The sequence below is a fragment of the Pan troglodytes genome, chromosome 18, assembly GCF_028858775.2.
Source record: "Pan troglodytes isolate AG18354 chromosome 18, NHGRI_mPanTro3-v2.0_pri, whole genome shotgun sequence".
NCBI lineage: Eukaryota > Metazoa > Chordata > Mammalia > Primates > Hominidae > Pan > Pan troglodytes.
This window is the reverse complement of record NC_072416.2, coordinates 86060152-86075437: the sequence shown is the minus strand read 5'-3', so window position 1 is coordinate 86075437 and position 15286 is coordinate 86060152. Positions and strand designations below refer to the sequence as shown.

Sequence of the window (15286 nt, the reverse complement as noted above, 5' to 3'; positions counted from 1 at the left end):
TCTTGTTGCCCAGGCTGGAGTGCAATGGCATGAGCTCAGCTCACTGCATCCTATGCCTCCCGGGTTTAAGCAATTCTCCTGCCTCAGCCTCCTGAGTAGCTGGGATTACAGGCATGCGCCACCACGCCCGGCTAATTTTGTATTTTTAGTAGAGACGTGGTTTCGCCATGTTGGTCAGGCTGGTCTCGAACTCCTGACCTCAGGTGATCCACCCGCCTTGGCCTCCCAAAGTGCTGGGATTACAGGCATGAGCCACTGTGCCCGGCCTATTTACTTATTTTAAGAAAGGATCTCACTCCATCACCCAGGCTAGAGTGCAGTGGTATGATCACAGCTCACTGCAGCCTCAACCTCCGGGGCTCAAGCCATCCTCCCACCTCAGCCTCCCAACTACTTGGGACCACAGGCGTGCACCACTGCACCTGGCTAGTTTTTGTGTTTTTTGTAGAGTCAGGGTCTCGTTATGTTGCTTAGGCTGATCTCAAACTCCTGGCCTCAAGTAGTCCTCCCACATCGGCCTCCCAAAGTGCTGGGATTACAGGCATGATCCATTGCGCCCAACCAGGCTGTACACTTTAGATGGGAGAGTTGCATGGTATGTGAATTCTATCACAATAATGCTGTGGGTTTTGCTGCTGCTGCTGCTGCTGTTTGAGACAGAGTCTCTCTCTGTTGCCCAGGCTGGAGTGCGACGGTGCCATCTCGGCTCACTGCAACCTCTGCATCCTGTGCCAAAGCAATTCTTGTGCCTTAGCCTCCCGAGCAGCTGTGATGACAGGCACCTGCCACCACGCCTGGCTAATTTTTGTATTTTTAGTAGAGATGGGGTTTCGCCATGTTGGTCAGGCTGGTCTTGAACTCCTGACTTCAGGTGATCTGCCTGCCTTGGCCTCCCAAAGTGCTGCGATTACAGGCATGAGCCACTGCGCCCAGCCTATAATGCTGTTTTTTTTTTTAATTAACTGGATAATTATAAACGTGAACAGGCGTGCATAGAACTGATGCATGTGTCTGCCAGTGTGGACACTCCCGGGCTTCCTTCTGGTAGCTCAGCCGCCTCTCTTGACCCTAACCCTCACTGCTTGATGTTAGGAGACAAGCCCAAGGCATCTGGGTTGCCGGCTTCCACCTTGGAAGGCCAGGGCCCAGCAAAGTCAAGGTGATGTGATGTGGCTGAGCAGGGAGGCCATCTTCCTTGCAGACAGGGTCTCTGTCACTTTGGACTGGACTCTTGTCCCACAGTGCTGGCCAGGGGCAGGTGCAGAGCTGTGCTTGGTTGGCATGGGACGCTGATGAGGGCTGTGTTGCGGCCAGGCCCAACCACCGTGAGCCGAGATCATGCCATGGCACTCCAGCCTGGAAGACAGAGTGAGCCTCTGCCTCAAAAAAATAAAAAAAATAAAAAGTTATAAATAGAACTACCCTATGATTCAGCAATCACACACTTCTGGGTATATATCCAAAAGAGCTGGCTGGGCACAGTGGCTTATGCCTGTAATCCCAATATTTTGAGAAGCCAAGGCAGGAGGATCGCTTGAGCCCAGGGGTTGGAGAACAGCTTGGGCAAGATGGCAAGACCCCCTGGCTACAAACAACTAATTTTAAACCCTGGTGTGGTGTCCTAGCTACTTGGGAAACTGAGGCAGGGGGATCGCTTGAGCCCAGGAATTAGAGCCTGCAGTGAGCTATGATGGCATCATTGCACTCCTGCCTGGGTGACAAAGTAAGACCCTGACTCTTTTTGTTTTTTGGCTGTGAGTATATTCAATGCAAAATAATCCTCTCTGATTTTACTGAGGTAGCTGGCCATGTCCACGACCAAATCTGCCTTTAAACTGGAATTCGGTTGCTGACTCAGCCCGAGCCTCGGCTATCTTGTCGGCACCAGGGGCACAGCACTCCGTCTGTAGGTATGTCTGTCAGCTTCCCCTCTTGTGAGTCTTGCAGGTCGCCCACCCTCCAGACCTTTAGGCTGAGGCCTGCCAGTCCCTGGACGGCTGCAGCATAGGGTGGCAGGCACAGTTTCCAGGGATAGATGAAGGTAATCATGGAGATACTGGATACCCTCATTGGTAAGGTAGCAGTAGAAATATCTCCAGGCAAGCCGGGCGTGGTGGCTCACGCCTGTAATCCCAACACTTTGGGAGGCCGAGGTGGGCAGATCACGAGGTCAGGAGATCGAGACCATCCTGACTAATATGGTGAAATCCCGTCTCTACTAAAAATATAAAAAATTAGCTGGTCGCGATGGCGTGAAGATGTAGTCCCAGCTACTCGGGAGGCTGAGGCAGGAGGATTGCTGGAACCCAGGAAGCAGAGGCTGCAGTGAGCTGAGATCGCACCACTGCACTCCAGCCTGGAGACTCTGTCTCAAAAAAAAAAAAAAGTTAGAAAGAAAGAAATGTCTCTAGGCAAACTGTTCCTTCAGGCAGCCTCGGGGCTTGAGAGACTGCATGGCCTTCGTGACATGAAGGTTGGGCACATTCTTGTCTGCCATCTCCGGGTGCTTAGGCATGTGGACATCCTTCTTGGCCACCATGACTCCCTCCTTAAAAAGGAGCCCATAGGCCGGGAACAGTGGCTCACCCCAGCACTTTGGGAGGCCGAGGCGGGTGGATCACCCGAGGTCAGGAGTTCAAGACCAGCCTGGCTAACATGGTGAGACCCTGTCTCTACTAAAAATACAAAAATTAGCTGGGCGTGGTGGCAGGCGCTGGAGGCTGAGGCAGGAGAATCGCTTGAACCTGGGAGGCAAAGGTTGCAGTGAGCCAAGATCGCACCATTGCACTCCAGCCTGGGCAACAAGAGCAAAACTCCATCTCGGAAAAAAAAAAAAAAGGTTAAGATGGTAAATTTTATGTTATGTATATTTTATCACAATAAAAAGTAATATTTTTTGCAGCCAAGGTATGCTAAAAGAAATGGCTTTATTTTTATTTTTTATTAATTAATTAATTAATTATTATTATTATTATTATTATTTGAGACAGAGTCTCACTCTGTTGCCCAGGCTGGAGTGCAGTGGCATGATCTCGGCTCACTGCAACCTCTGCCTCCTGGGCTCAAGCGATTCTCCTGCCTCAGCCTCCTGAGTAGCTGGGACTACAGGCGCTCGCCACCACATCTGGATAATTTTTGTATTTTTAGTAGAGACAGGGTTTCACCACGTTGACCAGGCTGGTCTCGAACTCCTGACCTCAAGTGATGCACCCGCCTCGGCCTCCCAAAGTGCTGAGATTACAGGGGTGAGCTACTGCGCCCCAAGAAATGACTTCAAAAGGAAAAATGTAAGCACCAACGTAAGCTGGTGTAATGTAATGTCATTCCCACCAATGTAAGTTGGCAGGAATCCTTGCTCTGTATAGAAGGGTCACATTTTCTCATCACTGCTTCCAAGTGTGACAGCAGTGGCCTCATGGCCTTATCTGGGGGAAAGCACTTCCTTCCAAGCACCATGAAGGCCTCACGTGCTGAGACAAGATGGAAGCTCCTAGTCTCCCCTGAGGACTGACACGTCCTGTGCTTCTCGGTCTCTCAGGACACGCGGGCGGCCATGCGCCCCTTCGACCCCTCCACTCTGCTGCCCACCTGCTGGGATTACTGGACCTACGCAGGCTCGCTCACCACCCCGCCGCTGACCGAGTCGGTCACCTGGATCATCCAGAAGGAGCCCGTTGAAGTGGCCCCAAGCCAGGTGAGCCGTGCCCGTAACTGGCATGATGGCACTTCATGGAAGGCGTCCCTCTTGCTTGGCAGCGTCACTAAGATGCTGCATGAGAGTGTTGTGGAGTTATGTATATTCTTTCATGCGTTTGGGGCGTTCTTACACAAGAAGAAAGTTCCAATTGAAGTAGGAGCTTGTTGAGATTGGACAGCGGTTCCAGTGATCACAGCGGGCATGTTCTGAGCAACGCCCTAATCTATCACACACAGACACACAAGGCATCCATGGGAGTTGTCCCAGGGTCATGGGTCTGCATGGTTTTTGTTTTCTTCCTTTTTCTTTTCTTTCCTTTTTTTTTTTGAGACAGAGTCTCGCTCTGTCGCCCAGGCTGCAGTGCAGTGGCTCGATCTCAGCTCACTACAACCTCCACCTCCTGGGTTCAAGCGATTCTCCTGCCTCAGCCTCCCGAATAGCTGGGATTACAGGCACCCATTACCAAGGCTGGCTAATTTTTGTATTTTTAGTAGAGACGGAGTTTCACCATGTTGGCCAGGCTGGTCTTGAACTCTTGACCTCAGGTGATCTGCCCACCTTGGCCTCCCAAAGTGCTGGGATTCCAGGCATAAGCCATCGAGCCCGGCCTCCTTTTTTTTAATCTAAATAGTTTCATTGCTTTTTTTTTTCAAAAATTAGTTAATAATATTTGTATACACTTTTTAAAGTTATACTCTTGGGCTGGACGTCATGGCTCATGCCCATAATTTTAGCACTTAAAGAGGCCAAGGCAGGCAGATCACTTGAGGCCAGGAGTTCAAGACCAGCCTGACCAACATGGTGAAACCCCGTCTCTACTAAATCTACAAAATTAGCCAGGCGTAGTGGTGCATGCCTATAATATCAGCTACTTGGGAGGCTGGGGCAAGAGAATAACTTGAAGCCGGGAGGCAGAGGCTGCAGTGAGCTGAGATCACGCCACTGCACTCCAGCCTGGACAACAAGAGCAAAACTCCATCTCAAATAAATAAATAAATAAATAAAAATACAAAAATTAGCCGGGCATGGTGGCGTGTGCCTGTAATCCCAGCTACTTGGGAGGCTGAGGTAGGAGAATCACTTGAACCCGGAAGGCGGAGGTTGCAGTGAGCTGAGATGGCACCACTGCACTCCAACCTGGGCGACAGAGTGACACTCTGTCTCAAAAAAATAAAATAAAAAATAAATAAAAGTTATACTATCATTTTTTTCTGGAAATCTTAAGAATCTGTAGCAATTCTGTCTGTCCAAGGCAGTTTAGAGCCACAGACGTGCTGCCTATGCCCCGCCCCCGCCCGGCAGACGTTTCTCAGCAGTCGCAGCGCGACTTAGCATCTCTGGCTCATCTCTTTCCGAGGGCTCCAGGTGAGCTCTTAGAGGGTCTTTCAGTCTCCTGGGCCTGTGAAAATATTCCCTTATATACAAACCATGGCATGATGTCATTTGCACTTGGAGATGTGGGATGATCTGCCTGCCTCCAAACCAGAGCTGTTGGACATGGGGAAGGCTTTTGTTGAAGGTGGCCCCTTGTCAGCAAGGCCCTTATGCCACTCAACAAGCATATATGTGACAAGTGCCCATTCTGGGTCTGTGCCACCAAGAGAGGGTGGGAGGGGGGCAGGTGTGGAGGGGCGGCACAGGAACAGGGCATTCGTCTCAGAACACTGCTGTCTGGCAGGAAAGTAGAAACAAGGCCAATAGTATTAAGCCAGGGTGGCCGGTGTCACATAAAAATGCCGGGCAGGAGCCCCTTATCCTGAGCAGGGGAGCCAGGGAGGCACATGTCCTGGAAGGCGGGGAGTTTTCCAGGGGAGGAGAAAGGCTGCCTTTCTGAGACAGTCAACAAATGTGCAGAGCACAAATGTGGATGAGCACACCGTGGTCACGGCCCAGGAGGCCACGTGCACCATGCGCGCGCAACTCTAGGGGGCGCTGGATCATCACGCAGGGCTAACTGGACCAGTATGCTGTCAGCATGTAGACATAATCTCACTTCTGAATTTAATTAAATGCGTGAGTTGCCTCACAGCATTCATAAGTATATTCTGTGAACAAGTGAGATAATACATAAAAAGTCTTTATTTATTTATTTATTTATTTATTTATTTATTTATTTATTTATTTTGAGATGGAGTTTCCCTCTTGTTGCCCGGGCTGGAGTGCAATGGCGTGATTTCGCTCACCACAAGCTCCGCCTCCCAGGTTAAAGAGCTTCTCCTGCTTCACCCTCCCAAGTAGCTGGATTACAAGCATGAGCCACCACACCTGGCTAATTTTGTATTTTTAGTAGAGATGGGGTTTCTCCATGTTGGCCAGGCTGGTCTCAAACTCCTGACTTCAGGTGATTCACCCACCTCAGCCTCCCAAAATGCTGGGATTACAGGCGTGAGCCACCACACCTGGCCTCCCGAAGTGCTGGGATTACAGGCGTGTGCCACCACACCTGGCTAATTTTGTATTTTTAGTAGAAACAGGGTTTCTCCATGTTGGCCAGGCTGGTCTCAAACTCCTGACCTCAGGTGATTCACCCACCTCGGCCTCCCAAAGTGCTGGGATTACAGGCGTGAGGCACTGCATCCAGCCATAAAAAGTAGTCTTTTAGTTCCTTCAGTGAAAAGTAAATTCAAATGTTACTTTAGCATTTACATTATAGGTGTTAGTTATCTATTGCTGTGTAACAAATAGCTCCAAAACATAGTGGCTTTAGAAAACAATCATTTGGGCCGGGTGCAGTACCTCATGCCTGTAATCCCAGCACTTTGGGGGCCTAGGCGAGTGGATCGCCTGAGGTCAGGAGTTCAAGACCAGCCTGACCAACTTGGTGAAACCCTGTCTCTACTAAAAATACAAAATTAGGCCTAGCACAGTGGCTAACGCCTATAATCCCAGTACTTTGGGAGGCCGAGGCAGGTGGATAATCTGAGGTCAGGAGTTTGAGAGCAGCCTGACCAACATGGAGAAACCCCATCTCTACTAAAAATAGAAAATTAGCTGGGCGTGGTGGTGCATGCCTGTAAGCCCAGCTACTCAGGAGGCTGAGGCAGGAGAATCCCTTGAACCCAGGAGGCGGAAGTTGCCGTGAGCAAAGATCACACCATTGCACTCCAGTCTGGGCAACAGGAGCGAAACTCCATCTCAAAAAAAAAAAAAAAAAAATTAGCCGGGCGTGGTGGCTTGTGCCTGTAATTCCAACTACTCAGGAGGCCGAGGCAGGAGAATCGCTTGAACCTGGGAGGCGGACGTTGCAGCCAGCTGAGATCTCGCCAATGACACTCCAGCCTGGGAAACAAGAGCGAAACACTGTCTCAAACAACAACAACAAAAACCAATCATTTATTATCTCCCACAGTTTCCTTGGGTTGTGAATTTGGGTGGCTCTGGCTTACCATCTTTCATGAATTGTAGCCCAGTGTCAGCTGGGACTGTAGCAATCTGAAAGCTCAACTAGGGCTAGAGGATTCATTCCAAGGTTGGCCCTCTCAAGTAGCTAGCAAGTTGGTGCTGGCAGTTCGCTGGGAGCCTCAGTTCCTCTCCCTATGGGCCTCTCCTCGGGGCTGCTTGAGTACCCTCCCAATATGGCGACCAGCTTCCCCCCAGAGCAAGTGATCCTAAAGACCAAGGCGGAAGCGGCAATGCCTTTTATAACCTGGCCCTGCACACACCATCACTTCCACCATATTTACTGGTCATTTCGGGCCATCCTGATTCAGCATGGGAGGGGACCACATAAGGCCTGAGGGACACCCGGAGGCTGGCTCACCCTGCAGTCATACCAAGCTCACCCTGGCTGCCCTCTATTCCAGCTCTCTGCATTTCGTACTCTCCTGTTTTCTGCACTTGGTGAAGAGGAGAAGATGATGGTGAACAACTATCGCCCACTTCAACCCTTGATGAACCGGAAGGTCTGGGCGTCCTTCCAGGCCACTAATGAGGGCACAAGGTCCTAGAGACATTAGGTCCACATGAATAGCAGAACTGACTTTGAAGGAAGGAAGCGTTGTTTCCCAAGTTTCACAATATGATTGTACATGACTTCTGAAATTAAAAAGAGAGCATGAGGTTATTGTTTTAGTCAAAGTACTTTTCAGCTGCAAGTGAAAGAAAGATGTGTAAGTACCGTGGGGAACATAACGCTGGGATGGAGGGGTGTGCCATGGCACCCAACGCAAGTGCAGGGTGCTTAGTTTCACTGTAACAAAGTACCACAAACTTGGTGGCTTAAAACAATGGAGATTGATTCTCTTACGGTTCAGTGAGCCAGAAGCCCGACACCAAGGTGTCCGCACGGCTGCTTCCTTCTGAGGCTCTAGGGCAGGATCTTTTTCCTTGCCTTTCCAGCTTCTGCCTCCTCCTTGTAAGAACTGGCCAGGTGCATTGCCTCATGCCTTTAATCCCAGCACTTTGGGAGGCCGAGGCGGGCGGATCACGAGGTCAGGAGATCGAGACCATCCTGGCCAACACGGTGAAACCCCATCTGTATAAAAAACACAAAAATTAGCTGGGTGTGGTGCTGCATGTCTGTAATCCCAGCTACTAGGGAGGCTGAGGCAGAAGAATTGCTTGAACCCGGGAGGCAGAGGTTGCAGTGAGCCAAGATCACACTATTGCACTCCAGCGTGGGCAACAAGAGCAAAACTCTGTCTCAAAGTAAAAAGGAATTCTTGTGAGGCCAGGCACCGTGGTTCACGCCTGTAATCCCAGCACTTTGGGAGGCCGAGGCAGGCAGATCACTTGAGGTCAGGAGTTTGAGACCAGCCTGGCCAACATGGTGAAACGCCGTCTCTACCAAAAATACAACCAAAAATAATCTGGCAGGATAAAACCAGAAAACATACACAATTTGATGTCAAGACCTACTTCAAAAGCTGTAGTAGGCCAGGTGCAGTGGCTCATGCCTGTAATCCCAGCACTTTGGGAGGCTGAGGCGGGAAGACCACCTGAGGTCAGAAGTTCGACACCAGCCTGACCAACATGGTGAAACCCCGTCTCTGCTAAAAATACAAAAATGAGCTAGGTGCGGTGGCTCATGCCTGTAATCCCAGCTACTCAGGAGACTGAGGCAGGAGAATCGCTTGAACCCGGGAGGCAGAGCTTGCAGTGAGCCGAGATCACGCCACTGCACTCCAGCCAGGGCGACAGAGCGAGATTCCATCTCAAAATAAATAAATAAATAAAAATAAAAAGCTATATTAATTAAGATAATGTGGTACCTGTCAGAGAAGGACAAATCAACCAATGAAAAAGAATAGCGTGTCTAGAAGGTTCCACACATTTGTGATCCCTGACTCATGCTGTAGGGAATGGACGGGCTTTTCTGTGAATAGTTTTGGATCATTTGGATTTTTATCTATCTATTGATTGATCGATCAATTCATCAGTCGGTCCACGGGGTCTCACTATGTTGCCCAGGTTGGTCCTGAACTCCTGGGCTCCAATAGTTCTCCTGCCTTGACCTCCCAAAGTGCTGGAATTACAGGCATTAGCCACCCCACCGAGCCAACGGGACATCCAAATGGGGAAACATGAATCTTTTTTCTTACCATACCTCACACCCCTACCTCACAGCACACACAGAAATTAATTCCTGACAGACTATAGATCTAAACACGAAAGGTAAAACAATAAAGCTCCTAAAAAATAACATAGGAGCTGGGAGCTGTGGCTCATGCCTGTAAACCCAGCACTTTGGGAGGCCAAGTTCCAGACTAGCCTGACCAACATGGAGAAACCCCATCTCTACTAAAAATACAAAATTAGCCGAGCTTGGTGGTGCATGCCTGTAATCCCAGCTACTCGGGAGGCTGAGGCAGAATTGCTTGAACCCGTGAGGCGGAGGTTGTAGTGAGCCGAGATCGCGCCATTGCATTCCAGCCTGGGAAACAAGAGCGAAACTTCGTCTCAAAAAAAAAAAAAAAAAAAGACTTGATCCAGAACTCAGTGTTGGATCTGAGTGTGGCTTTTCCGTCTCTCTTTCATGATGTTGTCTCTCTCTTGGCAAGCTCATTCTTTTGGTGGAAAGAGAGCTACCACTCGTGCCAGGATGGTTTCCATTAATTCATGTAACATTTATTGAGTGCCAATTACGTGGCAGGCTCTATTCTAGACTCTGGGGACGGAGCCTAGACTGTTTAAGGTCTGAAGAGCCTTTGCCTCGGAGCTCACATTCTGATGGAAGGAGGTAGACCATGATGCATCAACACAGAAAGTCTGGGGTGGTAAGTCACAGGGAGAGGACATGGCTGGGTGGGGAGGTCTCTTCTACAGGGGCCATTTGGGCAGAGACCAAAGGAGGAGTGAACCACGTGGCTACCCAAGGGCAGAGAATTCCAGGCAGAGGCTGGAGGCAGGAGCACCCTTCTGGTGTTCAAGGTGCAGCCCGAGGGTGAGGGCAGCCAAGTGCAGGGGTGAGGAGAGAGGCATGGGAGGCAAGGGTGGGTACCGGTGCCCCACAGGCTGGGTGGAGACTTTGGAGCTGCTGCTGGGTTCTGAGCAAAGGGCATTTTCGAGTGGAGAGGCTCAGTTTGGCTGCATTGCCAAAGAGTTTTCCAAAGTGGTCATTCCTGTCCTTGCCAGCAGGTTATTGTGTGCTTTCTGGAGGGTGTGCCCAGGTGTCTCCTGTGGATTTAATTTGCACTTCCCTAATGATTAATGACGTGGAGCACTTTGTGCAGATTCATTGGCCATCTGCATATCCTCTTTCACCAGATACTTGCTTGAGCCATTTGCCCATTTTTCTCTTGGGCTGTCTGTGGTTTTCTTATTGATTTTTAGGAGTTCTTTATATATTCCAATTATAAGGCCTTTGTCCATTTTACAAATCTCTTCTCCCACTCTGGGGCTGCCTTTCACCCTCTTTTTTTGTTGTTGTTGTTTTGTTTTGTTTTTGAGACGGAGTCTTGCTTTGTCACCCAGGCTGGAGTGCAGTGATGCAATCTTGGCTCACTGCAACCTCCACCTCCCGGGTTCAGGTGATTCTCCTGCCTCAGCCTCACAAGTAGCTGGGATTACAGGCATACACCACCGTGCCTGGCTAATTTTGTATTTTTAGTAGAGACGGGGTTTCTCCATGTTGGTCAGGCTGGTCTCAATCTCCCGACCTCAGGTGATCCGCCTGCCTTGTCCTCCCAAAGTGCTGGGATTACTGGCATGGGTCACCACGTCGGGTCTGGATCAAGCTTATAGCAATGGTTGCACCTGATCAGTTACACAAGCCAATAGGTGCCCTTTCATGTAAGCCAGTTTAGTTTGGGTTTCTTTTTACCTATTACTTGCTTGGAAAAAATCCAAAATCAGTACAGTGTTTTTCTTTTCCTTTTTTTTAGATGGAGTGTCACTCTGTTGCCCAGGCTGGAGTGCAATGTCACGATCTCAGCTCACTGCAACCTCTGCCCCCCGGGTTCAAACAATTCTCCTGCCTCAGCCTCCCGAGTAGTTGGGATTACAGGCGCCCGCCACCACACCCAGCGAATTTTTTGTTTTGTTTTGTTTTGAGACAGAGTTTTGCTCTTGTCGCCTAGGCTGGAGTGCATTGATGCAATCTTGGTTCACCACAACCTCTGCCTCCCAGGTTCAAGTGATTCTCCTGCCTCAGCCTCCCAATTAGCTGAGATTTCAGGCATGGGCCACCATGCCTGGCTAATTTTGTATTTTTACGAGAGACGGGGTTTCTCCATGTTGGTCAGGCTGGTCTCAAACTCTCAACCTCAGGTGATCCGCCCGCCTCAGCCTCCCAAAGTGCTGGGATTACAGATGCGAGCCACTGCGCCCAGTCTTTTTTTTTTTTTTTTTTTTTTTCGCATTTTTAGTAGAGATTCGGTTTCACCATGTTGGTCAGGCTGGTCTCGAACTCCTGACCTCATGTGATCTGCCTACTTTGGCCTCCCAAAGTGCTGGGATTACAGGCATGAGCCACCGCGCCTGGCCCAGTATTTTTATTTTCATAGCATTAAAAAATATTCCCACCAGAAGAGAGAAAGTTTTACAATAAACCTAATTACATTATCTTCCAACGTTACCTTACAGTCGGATGAGCACAGAAAAATAAGCAGATGCTCATCTGTTTCCCAAGGTGATAAAGGCCGTTTCATTCCGGGGAGATAAAGAATAAGTAGGTTAGGTCAGGCGCGGTGGCTCACGCCTGCAATCCCAGCACTTTGGGAGGCTGAGGTGGGCAGATCACCTGAGGTCAGGAGTTCGAGACCAGCCTGGGCAACACGGTGAAGCCCCGTCTCTACTAAAAAAAAAAAAGCAAAACATTAGTCGGGCATGGTGGTAGGCACCTGTAATCCCAGCTACTTGGGAGGCTGAGGCAGGAGAATTGCTTGAACCCGGGATGCAGAGATTGCAATGAGCCAAGATTGTGCCACTGCACTCCAGTCTGGGCAACAGAGCGAGACTCCGCCTCCAAAAAAAAAAAAATTCAAAAACTAGGCCGGGTGCGGTGGCTCACGCCTGTAATCCCAGCACTTTGGAAGGCTGAGGCAGGTAGATCATGAGGTCAGGAGATCAAGACCATCCTGGCTAACACGGTGAAACCCCGTCTCTACTAAAAATAGAAAAAACCAGCTGGGTGTGCTGGCATGTACCTGTAGTCCCAGCTACTCTGGAGACTGAGGCAGGGAGAATTGCTTGAACCCAGGAGGTGGAGGTTGCAGTGAGCCGAGATCGTGCCACTGTACTCCAGCCTGGGCAACAGAGTGAGACTCCATCTCAAAAAGAAAAAAAAAAAAAAAAAACTAAGGCTAGGCGCGGTGGCTCACGCCTGTAATCCCAGCACTTTGGAAGGCTGAGGTGGGCAGATCATGAGGTCAGGAGTTTGAGACGAGCCTGGGCAATATTGTGAAACCCTGTCTCTTCTAAAAATACAAAGAAAAATCAGCCGGGCGTGTTGGCACGCACCTATAATCCCAGCTACTGTGGAGGCTGAGGCAGGAGAATTGCTTGAACCTGGGAGGCAGAGGTTACAGTGAGCCGAGATGGCGGCCACCGCACTCCAGCCTGGGCGACAGAGCGAGACTCCACCCCTCCACGCCCCCCCAAAATAAAGTGTCTGGCTCTTTAAAGGAGATCACACTTGGTGGCGACGCGGGTGAAAGAGGATTGGGTTGAAGGAGTCGAAGTGGAAGTGGGAAAGCACCAAGCCGGGAAATGGGCACGTTTCTGTTCTGCTCTAAGCTGCTGCGCCTGACTTCGATTCCATCGATCAAGAGGAGTTTGCTGCCTAAGGACAGGGTGTACGGCTGCCTCGCCCGCTCCTGAACCAGGCCCAGGTGAAGTGTGTTGTGCACATTCAGCAGCTCCAGCCCTGCTGTGGGTCGCACTGACATGCTGGGCCCAGCCCACGCCCCAGAAGCTCGCAGCGCCGTTGGTCTGGGGAATGGTGTTTTAGGAAAAACTCCCGAAGGGACAGGATGGTGTCGTTGGGCGTAAGGGCCACGGCACTCCCATTGAGTTGCGACAAGTTCCACAAAATCGTCCCTGGTTTTTAATAAGGAAACTGAGGCTCACTTGAGAAGTTGAGAAAGTTGTCACTGACCCGCTAGGCCAAGGGATACGCAGCATTTCACTCTTGCCTTCTCTGATTTGTGCAATCAGTCAAGGAAAAAGCGCAGCAAAGAGAGAAAGTCCTGAACCTTAAAACCCAGGAGAAAGCAGCAGCCAGAGGAAGGCACTTGGCTGGGCTTCCTGCAGCGCTCTGAGAACAGCCCCCTCCTCTGCTGGGGAAGGGGTGACACAGTCAATGGAGGGGGTGGTCTCTGAACCTGGAGCTTGGGATGGGGGCAGAGAGCAGCTATTCAGCCATTCTCCATGGGCTGCCCATTTCCAGGGGGGCTTGGGGACAGAGAAAGGCCCAAGCGGCCAGAGGGGCCCTGGGCTCCAGTTCTACCGGCCCCATGTTGACATCGTGTCCAACAACACACCAAGAGAAGCAGGGAGTGGCTGACCTTCATTTTCCATATCAACACAGGGGGCCCTCTGCATGCACCAACATCTTTGTCTCCTGAAAAATGGCCTTTGTCAGTTATTTTTAAAAACTGGTGCTAATCCTGAGACACGGAGATACTCCCGGGAAGCCATCCAAGCCTGGACACAGTGAGATGAAACCACAAACACACCGAGAGGAAAAGACATTGATTGCAGCCCTCAAAGCAACGGGACAAAAAACAAACAGGAGGCTTCCCTCCCGCCCCAGGGGCAGCGGCCGGTGTCTGCGGCTCTGCGGGAAGGGCTCTCACTGTGACCAGATTGTGGCTTCTGATTGTATTGCAGAATTTCTGGCCCAGCTTTTAAGGTTCAAGGCTTCCTCCCTTTGCTTTTATGTTATTTTCTTGTTTAATAAAGATACGCCTGTGCGAGAAGCATTGCCTGTTCCCAGCTGCCACCGCCTCCTCCTCCTCCGCTTCCTCCCCATCCCCAGCACGTCCTTCCCATCGACCCTCCAGAGAACCAAGCTCAATTCAGAGCAGACCATGTGCCCAGCTACATCCCCTCAGCCTTGCCCCCTTGGGACAGAATCCACATTCCTGCCCCTCCGCCCCCGCCCTCTCCTGGCAGCCCACTCTGTGCCCACCAGAATATCGGCCCCCTCCCACCCCAGGGCTCTTGTGGCTGTTCTGATGGACCTGAGGGCACCCTTCCCCGCCCGCCCCATACCACCTGCTCAACACCTGCTCCTCCTGTTTCCTCAGCCTGAGCTGATCCCCCAGATGGCACCTGGCACACAGCGGTGCCCAGCAGTAACGGAGTGTCTGCTCCATTACTCCGTTAACGGAGCAGTAAGTGTCATTTTTTGACACTTGTCCCTCCTGCTGAAAGGTGGGCTGTCCGTGCACTGCTGCGTCCCCAACTCTGTGCCCACCAACCCCGTCTGATAAATGGTTCCTCCATCCACCCGATGCCACAGGCAATCTCGGGAGCCCCCTTGGGCCCTCCTCTCCCCTCACTCCTTGCACTCAGGGCAGCAGCAGGCTCTGCTGGAGGACCCTCAAACTGCCGCCTATTCCAAGTCCATCCACTTTTCTCTGTCCCTTCTGCTGCAGCCTGAGTGACAAGCTGGCCTTCCAGTTTAGCCACTTTCTTTCCAGCCTCTTCCCCTCTTCCCCCAAATCCATTTTTCTTTTAACAGTGGGTTTTTTTGAGAAACTGACACTTGGCCATTCTGCTGCCCTGTTCAAAACTGAGGCTTTCCACTAGGCTTGGGAATGAGCACTAGCTTCTCCCGGCAAGATTCGCAGCCTGGCCCTCTTCCACGTCACCTTGTGTGTGTGTGTGGGCCTCTGGCTGGGGTTGCTGTCCCCACGGCTGCTTCACAGTCACTCCTTTCCATCCTCAACCAGTTCTCAGACACCTGCCCCAACCACGGTCTCCCTGTGTCCCCTCCCCAGCTGTTGGCATCAGGCACGTGTTGCTGCATGATGCTTGCATCCCCCTCTGGAATGTGAGCCCCCAGGGGCGGGATCCTCAACTGTTCTGCTTGCCCACAGCACACAATAAACGCGGTCGGGTGCCATGGGCTGCAGTGCTCCCACTTGTAAGCTCGGGGACTGCTGTGTGCTGCCCCAGGGCCTCCAGGCGCTGCTCCCTCTCCTG

At 51.0% G+C, this 15286-nt stretch overlaps 1 protein-coding gene across 3 annotated transcripts in view; it reads left to right on the top strand.

Moving 5' to 3' along the window:
• The window catches only part of CA5A (carbonic anhydrase 5A), a 53643-nt gene extending 39591 nt beyond the window's left edge, over nt 1-14052 (top strand). For 2 of the 3 annotated variants that reach the window (XM_009431405.5, XM_523486.9), the window contains exons 6-7: nt 3539-3694; nt 7501-7760. In XM_009431405.5, the coding sequence (XP_009429680.2) occupies nt 3539-3694; nt 7501-7644 (300 nt within the window). In that variant the 3' untranslated portion in view covers nt 7645-7760. Of the gene's footprint in view, nt 1-3538; nt 3695-7500; nt 7761-13664 lie in introns of those variants that run through there. The other variant, XM_054668557.2, reaches the window with a different exon arrangement.
• Nucleotides 14053-15286: the final 1234 nt, after the last annotated feature.